Genomic DNA, 18825 nt, shown 5'->3' on the forward strand with positions numbered 1-18825 from the left:
AATACTATAATGAATGTACACCAAAATTAAAAAAAAAACTTTTGAGAAATAAAATCAAATCATAATGGGCCTTTCATCAAGTTGGTATGAAAAATACATTTCATTTATGTTTTACATAACTAACCATTAACAATCTAGACCTTCCAAGGGTCACATATGACAGGTAGTCTCCTAATACAGTCCCAAAGAAAATGAAAATACCATCTATATACCATTGTGACTTAACATACATATCTGTGTGAAGGAATGATATTAACCAATTGCAAATACACATATGAACTTTAAATACAATTGTATTAACAACTTCTCCACATGTGACCTACTACTATCTATACATCATTCCTGAATCAGGGATAAGAGACCAATAACCATTCGTCTCAATGTCCAGAGATCATTTGTCACAGAGAAATTTCAACTTGCCCGAAGATTGAACCCACGACCCCTGGATAACAAATCTGCATACATGTGAACTCTCCCACTTTTAGCGGGAGACTACCACTTCCTGCAGCCATATTTTCAAAGATTTTTCTTAAAATAAGGGGTATTTTCACAAATTAAAGAAATCTACCTATTTTTGATTTCAGAACTTCCTTCTTTGTTTATTGCAAATTCTAAAATCTCCCTCTTTTTAAAGAAAAATCTCCCACTTGATCATTGAAAAAAGTTCACATGTATGATTCTGATACTCTTCCATTGAGCTAATACTTCTATTTCAAAGCCAATTAGCACTTAATACAAATCACAATTTACATACAAAGTATTTTTGTTAATGGCACTTTCAATTTTACCATTTTTAATGCTCTTTATTTTATTTTGTTGGTTTTACCGCACTGCAAAACAATTTATGCCATATGCTGTCGAAACAGGATGATTTGGCTAACCTTAAGGTCATAGAGGTATAGACTCCAGTAATTCAAACCCATAAGATGCTTCTTAAGATCAAACATGGATGAACGTGGCAGCAAATTCTGATGTCTTAACACGAAAAAGCAACCCCTCAGCCACAAGTGGGTGGGCACTATTTAGGAATTCTGTTTTTTTTTTCTATTTCATAATACTTAACATCATTTTGCACTATTTTTTCCCAGTAATGTCTGACTAATTAAAATGCAAAAACTACTAAATACCTAAAAAAAACAAAAACTTTTTTTCTTTTTCTTGAGTATGGTGAAATCTCCATATTTCCATTTCAATTGAGATGTTTTATAAATAATATTTTCACCTCTTGTTCTCGAAAATATTAAAAATTTTCACTTCTCTAAGTGAGATATGCGGTAGTCGATATTCACAAACATAAAACAGATATCCTCTATAACGTCACCTTAGTGCAATAATGGTTTAAGTCCTTTTAAAATATAACAGGAGTTAATCTGTTACTGCAATAAAGTGATGATATATCAATAAATATTGATGTGAGAAATACCTTTAAGGAATGTTTCCTTTGTCTTTAATAATCCATTAATTTTTCAAAAAACTTAAAAAAAAAACAAAAACCAAAAAAAACAGAAAAAAATCCACCAAAGAAATTACGTGTTTTCTTTCTGAGTGATCTCTTATAGTTGTTTTAAAAGAAATCAATGCATCAAGAACCTTACTTTAACATATTGTTGTATTCATTTACTACGTAAAAGCCAAATGCTTTGTCATATGAGATTTTTGTAGTCGTCCATTATACGCGTCATAGTTATCGCTAGGAAAGACCATGTTCCGCAAATAGAGTCAATTATATCACATTTTGAGACACGACTCGGAAAAAATGTTTATTTGTAGAAATGCCATTAGTGGCTTTAGCTTGGCTTTTAGATATATCATATACGGGAAATCTATACTAATTCAATCTACTTCATACAGAACAAGTCTCTCTTTCTCTCTCTGCAGTTTTGTTTCCTTTTTTAAAATTTTGTCTCGAGAAAATTTTAGCGAGTACTAGCAATACATCACTTGAGAGAAGCTGAAAATGAATAGATGTGCTGGGATCCATCATATTATTAGCCTTGGTATAAGAAAAGTATCCGAGTTTCCTGGCAGCTTGTCAAGTGCAAGCATTCTAAAAATTTTTTTTTAAATTTGACCAAATAAGATTAATGACAATTTTCCTGTTTTCTTGACATCGATGCAAACTGTTAAATTAACTTAAAGATTGGCAATTATGTCAGGAAATTTCAAACTGTTCACATACATGTACATATATCATTTATACATCATTTATAGAGATATTTTCATGAAATTTTTATCATATATAAACTTCTATAATCAAGGCTTGCCTAACAATATTTCTTAAACACGCTTAATTCATTTTTTTCTGAAAATAACAATGTATCATTTTGCAAAGTTAAATAGGAAGATCATCGGTTTTGCAATCAAGGGGTCGCTGGTTATATCCTTTAGCAAGGTTAAAAAATTTCTCTGTGATGAAAGTTCTCGGACATTGAATCTAATGGTCACTTGTCTGTCACAGCTGATTCAGTGAATTAATGTCCCATGTACAGAAATTTGTAATTGCTGGTTTGTACTCCAGGACAATTAGGTGGACAGACCACCTAGATGTCACCAAAAAATGAGTTTTGTCCTGCCAATTAAGTTCAAGAGATAAAAAATTTAAATTTTAAGTAAGTTATAAACTTAATGCTGACTCCATTAGATAAAATGCATTTTGGGAGATCTCTGAGTTGTGAAAGAATGTCACATACATTGCCTGTCACATTTCAAATATAATTAACACCCATTCAGATGAATGACGAATGATCAAATATCTAAAATCTTTTATCTTACATTACAAACATTTTTTGTGTAAAATTAAGACCCCTATCTGATTAAGTGGTCCAAATTAAGACCCCCATCTTATTAATGGTCCAAATTAAGACCCCTGTCTTATAAGTGGTCCAGTCTTATAGCTGAGTAATTACATTACATGTGAAACTACGGAGATCTCCCAACTAGCACGCAGAAAATGAAAATCAAAGCCAAACATATACCTTGAGATGATCAAAATAAAAACAAATTCTAAATCTGAAAATAATCAGTATAATTATAATAATTACACATAAATTACAGTCACTACTCAAATGTATCACAATCCTCAGATTCTATCCAACACCCCACCCACGCCCAATTTTTTTTAAAAAACTAATGCAGAAGTCAATTGTGAGCTGAATTGCCACCCCAACTCCCCGCCCAGGGGTAAGTAGGGACTTTGACATTAGCATTTATGACATGCCTGAAAGTTGAACATATTCTCCTGCTATTTTGCAGCATAAACAAAAGCACCACAATGACCTAGCACAGATATACACCATATTGTCCAGGCAAGTTTGTTTGTTTTTTTTAGATAGACACAAAATTCATAGCAAAACATACACTCACCTGGAATCATCAAATATAATCTTTTTTTTGTTTTGCATAAAATAAATAAATGAATAATTTTATCGGTTTAAAATCAAACTTAAAGTGATTTAAACTAACGAGCATTTTATGGTAAGTCACACAAAATATGCATTCACAATGGCCATTTTCTTCCTTATTCAAATTACTAAACGATTTTAGTAAATCATGATACAATTTCAGTATTGACTGTTTTCGAACCTCAAAACAATGCAAGCAGGAAAAAAAACACCACAACAAAAACAAATAAATAATAAAAACTTCATTTCAAGCGTTTCCCCACATGCCATTCCATTGATTTCCAACCAAACATGCAAGTTTTATAAATAACAAGGGAAACAATCCAGTTTGCAAGCTATTATATAGTAATGGCAGAGTAACATCCCTTTGGCACAAGTTATAAGTGAAAATCTCTTGCAGATGCCAATACCAGCACACAGTACATGCAACCAATGAATCCAATGATATAGCTGTTAATTCATAATGAACTGGAATATATATTGTATTCTTGCATATAATGCTGTTTACACAGGTGCTAGAAAAACTTGTCTTACATCCCCCCTATATAAGACAAGTCACATGTTTTAAATGACGTCATTCCCATCGGGCCTTTTATGAATGAATGGCATGACATCATTTGTCATTATGAATAAAGTTGTAAATTCATACGCTTCTATAAGGAAAATAAACTTTTAATTTCCTAATTTTTTTTTCAAAATGTCATTTAAATATGTAATATGCAAGACAAAGAATCAAACACAAGCTGTTGTCACAGACAGTAATATCAAGCTTTCCAAAGAGCCTTGTTACCGCCGTAAAGAAAAACCCTCGAGCTAGATATTCTGGTTCGTACCAGAAGCCGCTTTGAAATCCTAATAATGTGGTAAGGAAACTGAATTTTACAGTGGTAAGGAAACTGAATTTTACAGTGGTAAGGAAACTGAATTTTACAGGTATCATTCATAATAAGTTAAATAGGAAAACAAAAATCCAGATTCTCACCTCTTTGTCAGCGTCTGTTTCTATACTGCGGGTGTCAGATGTCGAGGTTATATTAAGGCTGCCATGAAGGGGATCCATACTGGGTAAATACTCCGTCTCTACTGAATAATCATGGTTCAACTTCCTGGCTCCACCTTTTGGTCCTATAATGTAAATATATTATACAGTACATTATTAGCTCCGCCTTTTTGTCCATATAATGTTAATATATTCAGACAGTACATCTTTAGCTCCTCCTATTATGTAAATATATGCATACAGTATGCTATTGGCTCCTCCTATAATGCAAATATATTCTTACAATATATTATTAGCTCCTACTATTATGTAAATATATTCATACAGTATATTATTAGCTCCTCCTATAATGCAAATATATTCATACAGTATATTATTATCTCCACCTTTTGGTCCTATAATAATGTAGATATATTCATACAGAAAAAATAATTAGCTCAGCCTTTTGGCCCGATAATGTAAATATATTCATACAGTATATTATTAGCTCCGCTTTTTTGTCTTATAATGTAAATATATTCAGACAGTACATCTTTAGCTCCTCCTATTATGTAAATATATTCATACAGTTTATCATTAGCTCCTCCTATAATGCAAATATATTCATACAGTATATTATTAGCTCCACCTTTTGGTCCTTTGATAGATATATTCATACAGAAAAAATAATTAGCTCAGCCTTTTGGTCTGATAATGTAAATATATTCATACAGTATATTATTAGCTCTGCCTTTTTGTCCTTTAATGTAAAACTATTCATGCAATATATTATTAGCTTCGCCTTTTGGTCCTATCATGTAAATATATAATCATACATGGATGTGCAGGCTTATGCCCTGGCTTTTTATATTGAGCCTTACTCTGATGGTGGCAACTGATTCTACCTACGCAATCAGACCAAGATCAGTCCATCTATTTGTGCTCCCTGATCATGGTCAACACTGTTCGCTATTAATTGAAATTTACCCTACAAACAATGAATGGTTTTGTCCAGATTGAAAAAATGGACAAGTCCATTTTAGATATTTAGCTTAGTCAGGTATATGCCATAAGTCTGTTAATTTTGTCTTTAATGTTCAAAACTTTATTAGCTACAGTTAATATATCTCATTTACAAACCATATTTATTGGCTGTTTTAATCTAAACCCTGCTAACATTGTTTTGCAGACTTCTCCGACTTTAATTTTTGGATGTTGTTATTATAGGGGATTTCAGCATCTCTAGCAGCCAAATATACGCAATCTGGTCTGGCTGCACAGGACTGACCAGACTTTATATTGGCATCATTTATAATTAGAAGCTTAATCAGACATTATTTCTAGGATTCAGACATTATCATCTGAAAACATCACATTTGAATGGACAAAAAAATCAATGGTACTGAAAGTATACAACCTATAACTTAATTAATTAAAGGTTGCTCAAGCTGTATAATTGACCTTTTGACCTCTAGTTGTAGTATTAACTTTCCTTTGCCTCCAGTATAATATTACTTATATGGACTTTTGACAAGTTATATGGCCCAGTAAAGATGACTGTAAGCTTATATAACATGAACTGCTTTGTGTCATATAACTTAAAGGTCTTTTATAGCAATTATTTTATCATAAAACTCATTTAACCTGTCAAAAGTCTTAATTATTAAAAATTTTAATTATAAAGATACGTTTAAAAGAATTCCTTAATTCATGCATTTTTTTGTTTTGTTCTTTTTTGCTGGGTTTTAAGTCACATGAACAATGTAATAATGGTCAAGTGGCAACTTTGCATTTTTTGTTTTGTTCTTTTTTGCTGGGTTTTAAGTCACATGAACAATGTAATAATGGTCAAGTGGCAACTTTACTGGTGTAGGAAGATCTCAGGTACCACTACATGCATTATGTCATGCACAAGTCATGGTACCTGAGTATAGAGCCTATACCTTCCATACTCTACCTGGAGAGCTCCCTCACAGTCAGTTACTGGATTTGAACGGGGCAAGTGGGTTGAAGTCCATGACCGTAACCACACGGCCACAGATGCTTCTTTTTGAGATAAATTTTTCATAGAATAGAGGCCACCTGCAAATGTTTTAACGATTCCTGTAAGGAGTATTTCACTTTTCAGCTTTACTGGTGTAGGAAGACCTAAGTTGCCCTCCATGCATTATTTCAGGTACAAGTGAGCACCCGAGTATAGAACCTACAACCTTCCGTACGCTACCTGGATAACTTCCTCACAGTCAGTTACTGGATTCGAACCCACAGCAGTAAAGTACAAGTGGTGTGAACTCCATGACCGTAACCACTTGGCCACAGAGGCCTCTTTTTGAGATAAATTTTCATAGAATAGAGGCTACCTGCACATGTTTTACCGATTCCTGTGAGGAGTATTTCACCTTAACTATGGAACATGCATATTGCTAATCAAGCTAAATATCTTAACTGTACTTGTCCATCTTTCATCGAGGACCAAAACTTTCATCAATCTTATGGAAATTTTCAAAATAAGTACTGCACTGGTTGCAGGCAAGTAACGAAAGTAAGAAACATTTCTATAAATAGCACTTCTGCTGCATGCTATAAAAGGATCAATACATTTGTTTTCAACGGTGAAAAAAAAACAACAACAAAAAGCAAACATCAAAGTTACATACCTTAAAGAAATATTTTTTACAAACAAACTATCCAATTACAGAAGAATACACATATAAATATTCCATATATAGATGCTTATTTACGAGCAACAAAAACAATAAAGATGGTCAGAAAAATCAGTTGAATATACGTATATATCATCAAGTAGTTACTTCCCTATATTTGTTATGTTACAGGATTTAGTGAACACAGTCAGTACATACTCAAACACCAATGAATTATTTATTAACATCGTATATAGACATACACATATACACTTCCTGGCTTGGTTAATTTTAACGTTTATTTTATCCCCTCGAGGTGCGAACACATCACCAATTTTAAATGCATTTAAAATTTTCAATTACAATTTAGTCTTAACCACAGTTGTATATATAAATCAATAATTAAGGAACACATCAAATGTTTGTTGCACTCTGTCATCGTCGTTGTCGCACATTAGCATTATCTGTTCATTAACCTTTATCATAATGGATTTTCCCTGCTTTGAATTTAGAACTATCCATTATTGATTAAAAGGTAATGCAGGATCAAATTGTTTTTTTCTCAATGGATTTTCCCTGCTTTGAATTTAGAACTATCCATTATTGATTAAAGGGTAATGCAGGATCAAATTGTTTTTTTCTTAATGGATTTTCCCTGCTCGATTTTGGAACTATCCATTATTGATTAAAAGGTAATGTAGGATCAAATTGTTTTTTTCTCAATGGATTTACCCTGCTTCGAATTTAGAACTATCCATTATTGATTAAAAGGTAATGCAGGATCAGATTTTTTCTGCAATTACCGGTACTTTAGAACTACTATTTCTATTCATGAAAATTAAATAGATGACAATAAAGAATGACATATTTACAATATTATATGCAATTGTTTTTTTTGTATTGTTTTTTATTTGAATGGGTTTTATGTTGCACCAACACAGTAGAGATCATTTTTTTTGACGACTTTTCAGCTTTTCTAGTGGGAAACGACCTTAAGTGCCCATCTTTGCATTAGGGCACCTGACTAGAACCTGACTTTTCAAAGAAAGCTAGCTGGATAGCTTCCTCACATGAAAGAATCCAAAAGTCCTTGGCGGGATTCAAACCCACAACAGTTAAGGGCAAGTGGTTTTAAGTCAACAACCTGAATTACTGTGCCACAATATGTAGGTCACGCTGCACAGACGTGGAAGCTGGCCTGGCCTAACACTGATAGCACAAAAAAAGTTATTATCGCACCCAAAAAAATATTTCTTTAATAGGTTAAATATTCATCAAGCTACAGTACTATCGTGTTTGTTGGATTGGGTTTTATGTCATATGGCGATGTTCAGCTTTACTGGTAGAGGAAGACCTTAGGTGCTCTTCCATCGTTATTTCAGGCACAAATGGGCACCTGAGTAGAACCAACAACGTTCCGTTAGCTAGCTGGATAGCTGCCTCAAATAAAAGAATCCAGAGTCCATGTAGGGATTCGAACCGTAACAGTGAGAGGTAAGTGGTTTGAACAGTACTTTTGTGAACTCTCTGACAAAAACCAAAGTAAACAAATTACATCATTCATGAATGCTATTTAATTCAATTAGTAATTAAGTTATAAATCAATTTTGAAATTAGAGACCACTGTTTAAAATGGAAAACAATTTGCTCTAATTCAACCGGAACAAATTGGGTTATGAAATGTTAAATAGTGCTGCAATTGATTTTTTTGACCTTGTCCTTGAAATAAACAGGATTTAAATAAATGGATTCTGTTTGATTTGTTTTAAAGCATGTTGAACATAGATATTATGACAGTTTCTAATTCCAAAGAAAAAAGGAAATTTGAGTATCAAGGGGAAATAACTCCTACATAACTAGTGTAAAAGATTTTTTGTCAGACTATATTGCCCAAGAGAAAATTTTTAAGGGACTCCACTGAGGTCCAAAAGCCTAAAAGACATAAAATTTGAAAATTTTACAAAGATCAACTGGAGCCAAAAAACAGAAAAATATGAAAATGATGATGATGAAATACATGCAGAATTAACTTAAATTGGTAAGTCAGACTTCAGTTAAAAGCATTTAAATGATAAAAATAGTTATTCTCTAAAAACGGAATGAATGAATGATCTGACATTTCACACATAAGTCATGCACAGATACATAATACTGCTTCAAAATCATTTTACAATTACACTAAGCAGGTATACATTGAATTGAGAGACAGCTTTGAGATACAAGGGAATCCAGGAACCTGAGTCCCTAGCTTATATTGAATAGACACCTTAGTTCTTTTACATGCCCAGTGTATAGCACTGATACATGCTATGGTTACCTGGATTTCTTACTAGTACATCTCTAGGTAGGTGGAAAACACTGAAAGTGTCTCTGAAAAAAGGATTTTACCCAGGATTGAACCCAGGACCTCAGGAGTGACTGTCAGTGGTCTCATCAACTGAGCTATCGCGCCACCAAGTTATAGTAGTATAGACCTACATCAAATTATATAAAAATCTCAAAAGAATTTTTTTTCAGTCCCGTCATGTAAAAAAAAACCCACAGTGGAGTCCCTTTAACAATTGTACGCTTAGGCATTTCATGATGGGGTGACCTATAAGATTCCACAATCAAGTAATAAAATCGGGACAATTTAAGGCACTTAATGAAAATTATTCTGTGAAAGATAGATTAAAATGTAATGAGAAATGTAGGAGGAATAGCACACAAATGAAATTATTTACGACGAAAATGCCCACCGAAATTCACCAATCTAATAACAACAAAAAAATTTCCTGGTTAAAAATATGCAAATGTCTTATCTTGAATTTCAAAGGGTAAAATGAAATATTTCGATAAAATCTATTCACATAAAATAGAGTTTTATTTAATTCAATGGTTGATTCTTATTAGAGAGTCGAACAATATTTATTTAACAAACAAGAAAATTGTACGTAAACAGAACAAAATGTTCCTTATTTGTATTTATTTTGATCCAACTTATGCTACTGAGGTAATCACAATGTTTCTTTGCTATATATATGAACTGCCATTTTATTAAAATGAATTCCTCTCATGAAAATCAAGCTCAACTGACAAAAAAGATTTCCTCATTTCCTTCAATCTGGATTGGTCTTTTGATTAATGAATAAATTTTTTTTATCTTATATCTGAGGCAAAAAAATATATATAATTTTATACCTGAAAAAATTTACCTTTTATCTTAGACAAAAATATATTATCATTAACACATACCGATGCCGCTTTTGCCACTCCGTAAAAACAATACTGCAAGGTTGTGCATATATTCTGACGTGACGTCAAACATAGCATAAAGACAAGCTAAAAGTCAGCAGTGTCAATGAAAAAGTGATTCTATTTTTACTGTAAACATTTCTTATTTTGGATATGTGATAAATACAAGAGCGATCAGTAATCACATGTGTCGCCTCATGATGGCCAATTTCATGTTGGGACAAATTTTGTGACAGACGGACAGTGCACAACTAGACTTGGTACTGATCATTCCTGTAAAGTTTGAATGAAATTGCACCAGTAGTTTATGAGGAGTAGTCCGGACAAGCTTTTGTGTATCTGGCAACACACAGAAAAAAAACACCTTTTTATCAAAGGGCCATAACTCGGCCAAAAATCATTCAACCGGAAAACCCGTGCAATATGCGCAAGGACTTGAGCTACAGATCAATCCTGTAAAGTTTCATTGAAATTGCATTAGTGGTATAAGAGAAGTAGTCCGGACAAACTTTAAAAATAAAAATTATTAAAGGGCCATAACTCAAACATAAATCATTGAACCGGAAAATGCTGACAATATGCACAACTAGACATGGTTCTGATCATTCCTGTAAAGTTTGGATGAAATTGCACTAGTAGTTTATGAGGAGTAGTCCGGACAAGCTTTTGTGTATCTGGCAACACACAGAAAAAGAAACCTTTTTATCAAAGGGCCATAACTCAGCCAAAAATCATTCAACCGGAAAACCCGTGCAATATGCGCAAGGACTTGAGCTACAGATCAATCCTGTAAAGTTTCATTGAAATTGCATTAGTGGTATAAGAGAAGTAGTCGGGACAAACTTTAAAATTAAAAATTATTAAAGGGCCATAACTCTGACAAAAATCATTGAACCGGAAAATGCTGACAATATGCACAACTAGACTTGGTACTGATCATTCCAGTAAAGTTTGGATGAAATTGCACCAGTAGTTTATGAGAAGTAGTCCGGACAAGTTTTGTGACGGACGGACGGACAGACAGACAGACGGACAGACAGACGACGGAGAAGTGATCCCTATATGTCGCCACTACTCCGTAGTAAATATTATAATTATGTAGTTTTATTACTAAATTCATTGAACTCATTGAATAAAACACTATAATGCTCACCAGAGGCTCACATAATATAATCTTATCTAAAAACAACTTGTTTAAAGTGAACTGGTCTATAATGAAAGGTCTGTGATACAATGAATAGTTACCTTTAAAGTATTTAGTATTAGACATAACAACAAATTGCGAAAGAATTATACTTGAAAGTAATGTTGGCAAGTGTGATATACATGATGGGATATTTAATATATTTATATAGTCAATAATAAAATGTTCTATAACAAAATATTATCATTCATCATAAAAATTTTCATTCTATGGCATCACATAAAACATTCACATCATTTTTTGTTTTCAAGTAACATTCCATAAGAATATCCAAATGGTATATTTCTATTGCTTTTTTTTATCAATATTTGAAATAGTTATGGAAAAAGTGCCCAATGTTGACCTATATGTTCACTTTAGTAAATTCAGTATTAAACCTACACTCATTCAATATCCTTTATGAATATCATTTACATTGTATGAGAAATTTTATCTTCCTATCTCAGGACATCAAGGACAAAGGTTTTGCCTTTTTCCAAAAATACACAGCATCTTAGTGATATTGATTTTACAAGAATCAGGCAGTCATGATTAAAGCCGTTGATAACCATCAATTAACTAACGAGCTCTGACAAATGTCATCATAATCCTGTAGCAGATATCACTGATTGTCCCTGACATCCAATGATTTGTCACCAATTTTCAGGCATCGAAAATATTTTCAGAGTCACTTGTGCTGCAGGACGAGTAGCTTCTTAATCCAATGTGCAGGCAACATATTTCTACTCGGTCTGCATCGAGTTCTATTAAATTCTGCTAGTAATTACAAGTAGACAAGTGGGATTTTCGATCTCTGATTTTACTATGAAACCAACATCTTAAAAGATCCTGTATGTCGTAGTTGAGTGGCGTGAAATTATATATATCTATATAATTATGCTTATAAAACATTTTTCAGACATCGAAGAATATGTAAAATATGTACTGCAAATATTTGTACATATTATATGCAATCATTAAAATATATGCATTCATTTCTAAATGAAAAATTTGACTTAGACTTTAATGAAAATAAATTTTTTATTACCTCCCTTTATTTACATGAAATGTTAAATTCCGTAATACCTTTATGAATATTGCTTTTTGGAACTTACAAAATTGACAAATCTTAATTTGAGCATCATTTTTATGATATAAAACCATGAAAATTTAAAGCAGAACGCCTCCATGTTGGTGTCAATTCTTTACTGCAGTATGTGCTTTGAATAAACAATCTTTAAAAATAAGCATAAAACATACCTTGTTGTGGAGATCCGGCAGAACCTATCCCAGAATCCCCGGAACCTTGTTCTGTCCAATCAGCATCATTTCTCTGCATCATTTCTGTCGCAAGTAAAGGATTGGACAAGTCAGGAAACGTTTCTATGGCATTATGAATTATCTCCCTTGCTAACGCTTCTGAGACAGTGTCAGCTGCTTCCAAATTTGCTGAGTCATTCAGTGCTTTCAATGTTGATTGGTCAATAATTTCATTAGTATTAACAGACTGGTCACCATTTTCTCTACTTTCAACAGACTGGTCGTTAATTTCATTTGTTTCAACTGGCTGGTCAATAAATTCACTAGTTTCAATAGACAAGTTAGTTCTTGTGTCTACATTTTTATCGACAGGTTCAGTTAAAGCATCTTGATCAGTCTGTGCATTGTTTTCAAACTCTGCGAGAAAAGGATTCAAAGTATGGTCCGGTTTAGACTCAGTCGGTTCATCAAAGCTTGAAAAACCAAACCAATCTTGAGAACTGGTTTGATTTTCTACAAGAGTTTCTGTTTTGTTTGTGCTTGAATCACCAAATATATCCAAAATGTCTTCATTTGTAGCAGTAACTTCACCAGTTGGTTTAAATTCACTTAAATCTCCCATAAAATCCTGATTAGATGCACCACCTTGCACAACTTCGCTGTCTTCATCAGTAGATGTTCCTATGGGTCCGAATGGATCAAATTCTAAACTTTGCTCGTTGGTTTGAAAGAAGGGATTGGAAGATGGCACATTTGATACAATTGTAGCATCAGTAAAATCTCCGAAGGGATTTGTTGAGGAGACTTTAACTTCTGTCTTCTCATTAGTGTCCGAGGATAGAAGATTAGCTGAAAGAGAATTTCTTTTCTGTTGAACTTTTTCAACAAAATCGGAATCCATCAGGTTAGGAAGACTATTATCTCGCATGAACAATCCTTCTTCACGGTAACTATTCTGAGGTGTGTACGGAGTACTCGACTCTTCAGCTTTTTCATCCAGATCGAAAAGACCTTGACCCCCTCCTAGAGAAGCTTTTTTCTGCTGAATACGGTCAACCATTTCCGCACTATTGAAACTCGGCAACCGTCTGTCTGTATCATCTTCACTGAAACCAGTATCCATTAAACTATTTGGAGGCGGCGCAATGTCGGGGAAACCGGATTCAGACGTCGTTCTGGAATGGTAATTCGATGGTAACTCAAAAGGGGTGCCAGTGCCAGAATTGATAAAAGGGGAGTTCAAACCGGACATTGCAAATGGACTATTTTCACCGGAATGACCCGGTGTATTCATTTTATCAAAGAGTTCCGATTCTTCAAGTTCAGCTAAATCATCAGCCTGCGATTTATCGTCACACTCGACAATCAGACTCGCTGATTTCCGTGCCGGCGGATGATCAATCCTTAGCGTATTCACATCTAGAAAGTTAACAGCGCCAAACTTATTGGCATTATTGTCATTCGTATTGAAAAAATCGTCAGCTGCATTACCATCCTCACCATACTCACTCAACTGAAAGTTCACAACCTGTTCTGACCTATCAGAATCATCACTTAAAAAAGGATTTCCATTTTGAGCATATATTTCATCATCTTCATTCACTGAAGCTTCTTTAACTATTGGATTTCCAGTATCACAAGAAATAATTTGGTTTTCACTATTTCCTTCAAGTTCACTCAGTTCATTAACATGTGGTTCCACATCTTCACTTATGTCAAGTGATTTTGTTTCATTTTCACTACTTTTACCTAATATATTCGTCTTTGGGCTATTTACTACAGAATCTGGATTTGCAGAATCTTCAACTGAACTAAAAGGGTCAACAAGTTCACTATCAGATATTCCAAGATCAAAAATGTTACTAGAATGAGCAGATGACAACAAAGCTGAATTGAAATCAGACGACGGTAAATCTCCAAAAGGATTCTGGGTATTTCGTGACGTTTTGTTACTGTCTGCGGTACCACTTTTAATTGAAAGATCGAAATCATGCGGGATCTGCTGCACGTGGACAGTGTTTTTAACCCCAATACTGCCAGAACTATCCAAATCCACAGAATCATAGTTTTTATAACTTTCCCCGAAACCTTCAACTGGCACTAACTCTTCGTCCGTTGAACTCCTTTCCAAGGATTCAATCGTGAATTTCACACGATTTTCTGTCTCAGTCTCTTCAGGTACAGTTTCAGATTCACCCACTTCAAGATGACTGAATCCTTCCGTTGCCATGGCAACAGAATGCTGCGTTACAAAATCTTTGCTGGAAACATCAGGCGTGATGTCACCATGGAGAAATGACTTCAGGATTGGCATCACCTTTTTCCTTGAAGCCTGTACATTATTCTGTGTAAAAACTGAAATGTCCTCAAATGGTGGGTATAATAGTTCGAGCCCTAGATCAATGTCCTCAGAGTTGTCCATGGTGTCAGATATCTGAAATAATATATTTAATCTTGTAAATTTTATTATGTTTTATTTTACAGCGTTCCAAAGTTATGGACCGGACATGAAAGTGTAATGGACGGACAGATGGTTGCGGACAATTATACTACATTATTATACAGCTTTAGAGCAACATCTCTCCGCAATTAAATTGTTTGTTTCTCAAAGAGTGTTGCACTGCAAAACCTTCTCTTTTTTCAACCAATATGACTTTTTGTGACAGAGTATAAATTCCCCTACATCATATTAGTATGTTAGATAAGAATTATTATGAAATCTGAATAACTAACCCAGTGGGAATTCTTTTTCACTTTTATGTCAACTTTTATGACAAAGGTTATCTTTCAAGAGTTTACTATTTTCTCTTGTATTAAGCCCCTTGGGAGATTTTACTCAAGGAGGTAGAAATTGCATTTTTTATTGGCCATTTTCATTATTCGTTGACTTCAAAAGAGCAAATATATCTATGTAAGTGGTTCTGACAAAAAAATGAAAATGAAACTTGCTTTTCTTTTATGAAACAGGTTTGACACACTAATAGTGAACCCAGTATTGTATGTTTGGTTGATTTTTTTAGCAGATTTTAAAGTACATTTTGGTTGTATCTCGGCAGTCAGTCCCACCTAAGGGTTACCAGTTTGATTCGTGGGTGAAACCAAATAATTTCTACATGACAATAGATGTTATCCAGAACTTGTTAAATGTGGGATTTTCTAAACTTATCCCCAGTACGAACAAACTTTTTCTGTTATAGCTTTGCAGTGCAATACTGGTCACGATTGATTAGTCAACCTGTTGTAATGTTTTCCAAGCTGTAAGTGTAAAAGTTCGTTTGTACCCCCGGATTAGCTTGGAAAAACCCAAAATATTCTTAATTCCGGATCAGTCTAATGATCTCAGACTTTGAGTCTTATGGTCATTTGTCTCCCATTGCTGATTAAGCAATCATGTGGGATTAGTGGTCGGTCATTTCCGGAAAAATTGGTAATTACTGGTTAGTTATCCAGGAAAGCCAGTAAGCTGGACTGACCACTATGATATGACCAAAGATGCATTTAAATTTGGTGTAAAAACCATACAAACAAAACCAACAAAATAATTATATACCTGGTCTCGAAAAATTCTATTTTTAGAATAAACGGCAATCTGTCTTTCTGGTTTACCCTCGTCATTGTTTACCAAGGTCATGATGACCACCACGTCACAGCTCTGTTTCTCGCAGAAATCATCCAGGTCCTTCTTAAAATTCTCTCTATTAAGTAGCTCCTACAATATATAGAGGATGTTAAATGCATGTAAATTCAATAAGAGAATATTGAATGCGTGCAAAAAAAGTTCAATACTGAATTTACTGAACAAGTGGAATAAAATTATATTATACGAGCCTCAGGCGGGCATAATTATTATATTTAACGAGTTCAATATATTCAGTGTTTACAAGACTTTGATATTCTATATATCACATATCAAAAATAAAGACTGTTTAAAGTGAAAAGAGTCATCTTTTTCTTTAAGCGTGTCTTTACACTATGTACATAGTATATGACGTCATGTTAAAATATATAAATGAAGGTGGCATATTTTTAATTATGAAATTAGCTTCTTATGAAATTTTATCAGTTATATTCTACAAGTCAAAGGATGTCAAAGCTAGCTCATCTTTCCTTTCAAAAACGGAATTTGATCAAACCAGGTTAGTGCTAATATTTATTAAAACCTAATATGATTACTCAGGAAAGACGATTTTTTTAATTATCGAAACAAAAAATATTCCGCGTCCCCAGAGTATTCAAGTACTGAAAAACCTTTGCTTGAAAGGTAAAATTCGATTTTCTTTGAAATCATTTAAATATAAAAGCAAGGTTATAAAGGAATATTATACCGTCATTTTCCGATGTAACCGGGAGCACATGGATATCGTCATGGCAGTGCCATTTACCATTTAAGATCCCTTCTCAAGAATTCATGTTTAACAAATCCTGAAATACAGGAATATGAAATCATTAGACATTATAATAAACCTTGATATGCAGTGCGGAAAAAAAAAATGAGATCAAAAAAAATCGGTTAGAATTACGGAAAATCTAATACTTCCCTGGAATACATATAAGTAAACCAAATTTTTCAATCATTTTAAAATTAAATTTTAAAATTGTTTCTTTCCCGAATAACCCCCGATGTTCAGTAAAAACTTCCTCACATGGAATCCAAAGTCCCTTTGGGGGATTTCCCCCACAGGGGGGTTTTGAAGCCGCCCTTAACCACTTGCAAGTTAACCATGACTTCGTAGATTAACTTCCTAACGTCCCAGAACCCAAAAGCCCCGGGGGGGGATTAACCACAGCAGTGAGATTTAAAATCAAAACTTAACCACTTGGAAAGGAGCCCCGTCTTTCTTTCAATCTGGACATAACCATAAAATCATTTTTTGGGAAAATTTGAAAATAATGTACATAATGAATAAGGAACAGTGTCGACCATGATCAGTAAGCACAGATAGATCGGCTGATCTTGGTCTGGTTGCATGGGTTAGAATTAGTTGTCGCCAACAAGTATAGGGTTACTATAAAACCTTAGGCCAGCCTACACATCCATGCTGAGTCCATCAAGGCTTGATCTGTGCCGACCATGATCGGACGGAACAGATGTGTAAATTCAGCACATCCTTGCCATCTGATCATGGTCATCACTGTGTTTGCTATTCAGTCAGTACATTATTTTAATATTTCCCCTGAATATGATTAATGGTTTTGTCCAGATTGAATGATGGATGAGTCCATTTAAGATATTTAGCATAACATAACAACATGTAATATTATCCTGTCATTTATCATTTGACTCATTTTTTTGGGGGTAATATTGCTAGCACATGCAATACTAGACTAGAACTTTTAAAGTGTGGGAGAAATGGCCAGGACAAAAATAAAGTATGAAAATTAACAAAGGACAATAACTCAAAAATTATGAAGTGCAGAGTAACGATTCTTGTGCATTGCACTTTGGGTTATTAGAAGAAGCATGTATACCAAGTTTGGAGTCAATCCAACTTATAGTGACCGAGTTATGCTCCAGACAAGCCTAAGGGGAACCCCTTTATCTTGCCTTTTCAAGGCGACATGAAAAAATAGTCTGGTGAATATTATTTACTATTGAAAACAACAACACTAACATTTTGTGAAATGTTTTTCCTGCCAGACAGGGAAATTAATTTATAACATCTAATATGACGAAGCCAAAACAAAATGTTCGCCAGACTTCCAAAAATGATGCATTATTTATCAGAATAAACACTACTGGATGGAATGTGTTTGCAATAATCTGATTGTATATAGTCGTGTGTGTATTTATATATAGAGGATATTGAATGAGTCTAGGTTTAATACTATTAAATCTGAGTATTTCTTAATTATCTTTTGTATAACTAAATAATCTGTTTTAAGTGCCAAGCCAATCTACATATGAAATTCAAATTTTTATATGTTTTTAGGCTTTTGCCATGGACCTCAATGGAGCTCCTTTAATATCTAGAATACAAAATGTTATACATCAATAATATAAAATATTGTTTATTAAACTAAATCTTTCATTAGGTATTCATAACAGAACTAAATACTGCCTTTTGATTGGATTTCCCAGCTTTCATGAAATGCTGACTTTGTAAAACTGTAATATTAATACACAAC

General features: G+C 33.6%; 1 protein-coding gene across 1 annotated transcript in view; it reads right to left on the minus strand.

Moving 5' to 3' along the window:
* Window positions 1-18825, minus strand: part of LOC132727601 (uncharacterized) — a gene marked incomplete at its 5' end in the record, with an annotated part of 122209 nt that overhangs the window by 65859 nt on the left and 37525 nt on the right. Inside the window, 4 exons of the mRNA XM_060713160.1 lie at window positions 4384-4526; window positions 12700-15133; window positions 16250-16408; window positions 18756-18805. Coding sequence (XP_060569143.1) covers window positions 4384-4526; window positions 12700-15133; window positions 16250-16408; window positions 18756-18805 — 2786 coding nt within the window. The remainder of the gene's footprint in view (window positions 1-4383; window positions 4527-12699; window positions 15134-16249; window positions 16409-18755; window positions 18806-18825) is intronic.

Source organism: Ruditapes philippinarum, unplaced genomic scaffold (assembly GCF_026571515.1).
Source record: "Ruditapes philippinarum isolate M1 unplaced genomic scaffold, ASM2657151v2 ctg3653_1_1_1_1, whole genome shotgun sequence".
Taxonomy (NCBI): Eukaryota; Metazoa; Mollusca; class Bivalvia; order Venerida; family Veneridae; genus Ruditapes; species Ruditapes philippinarum.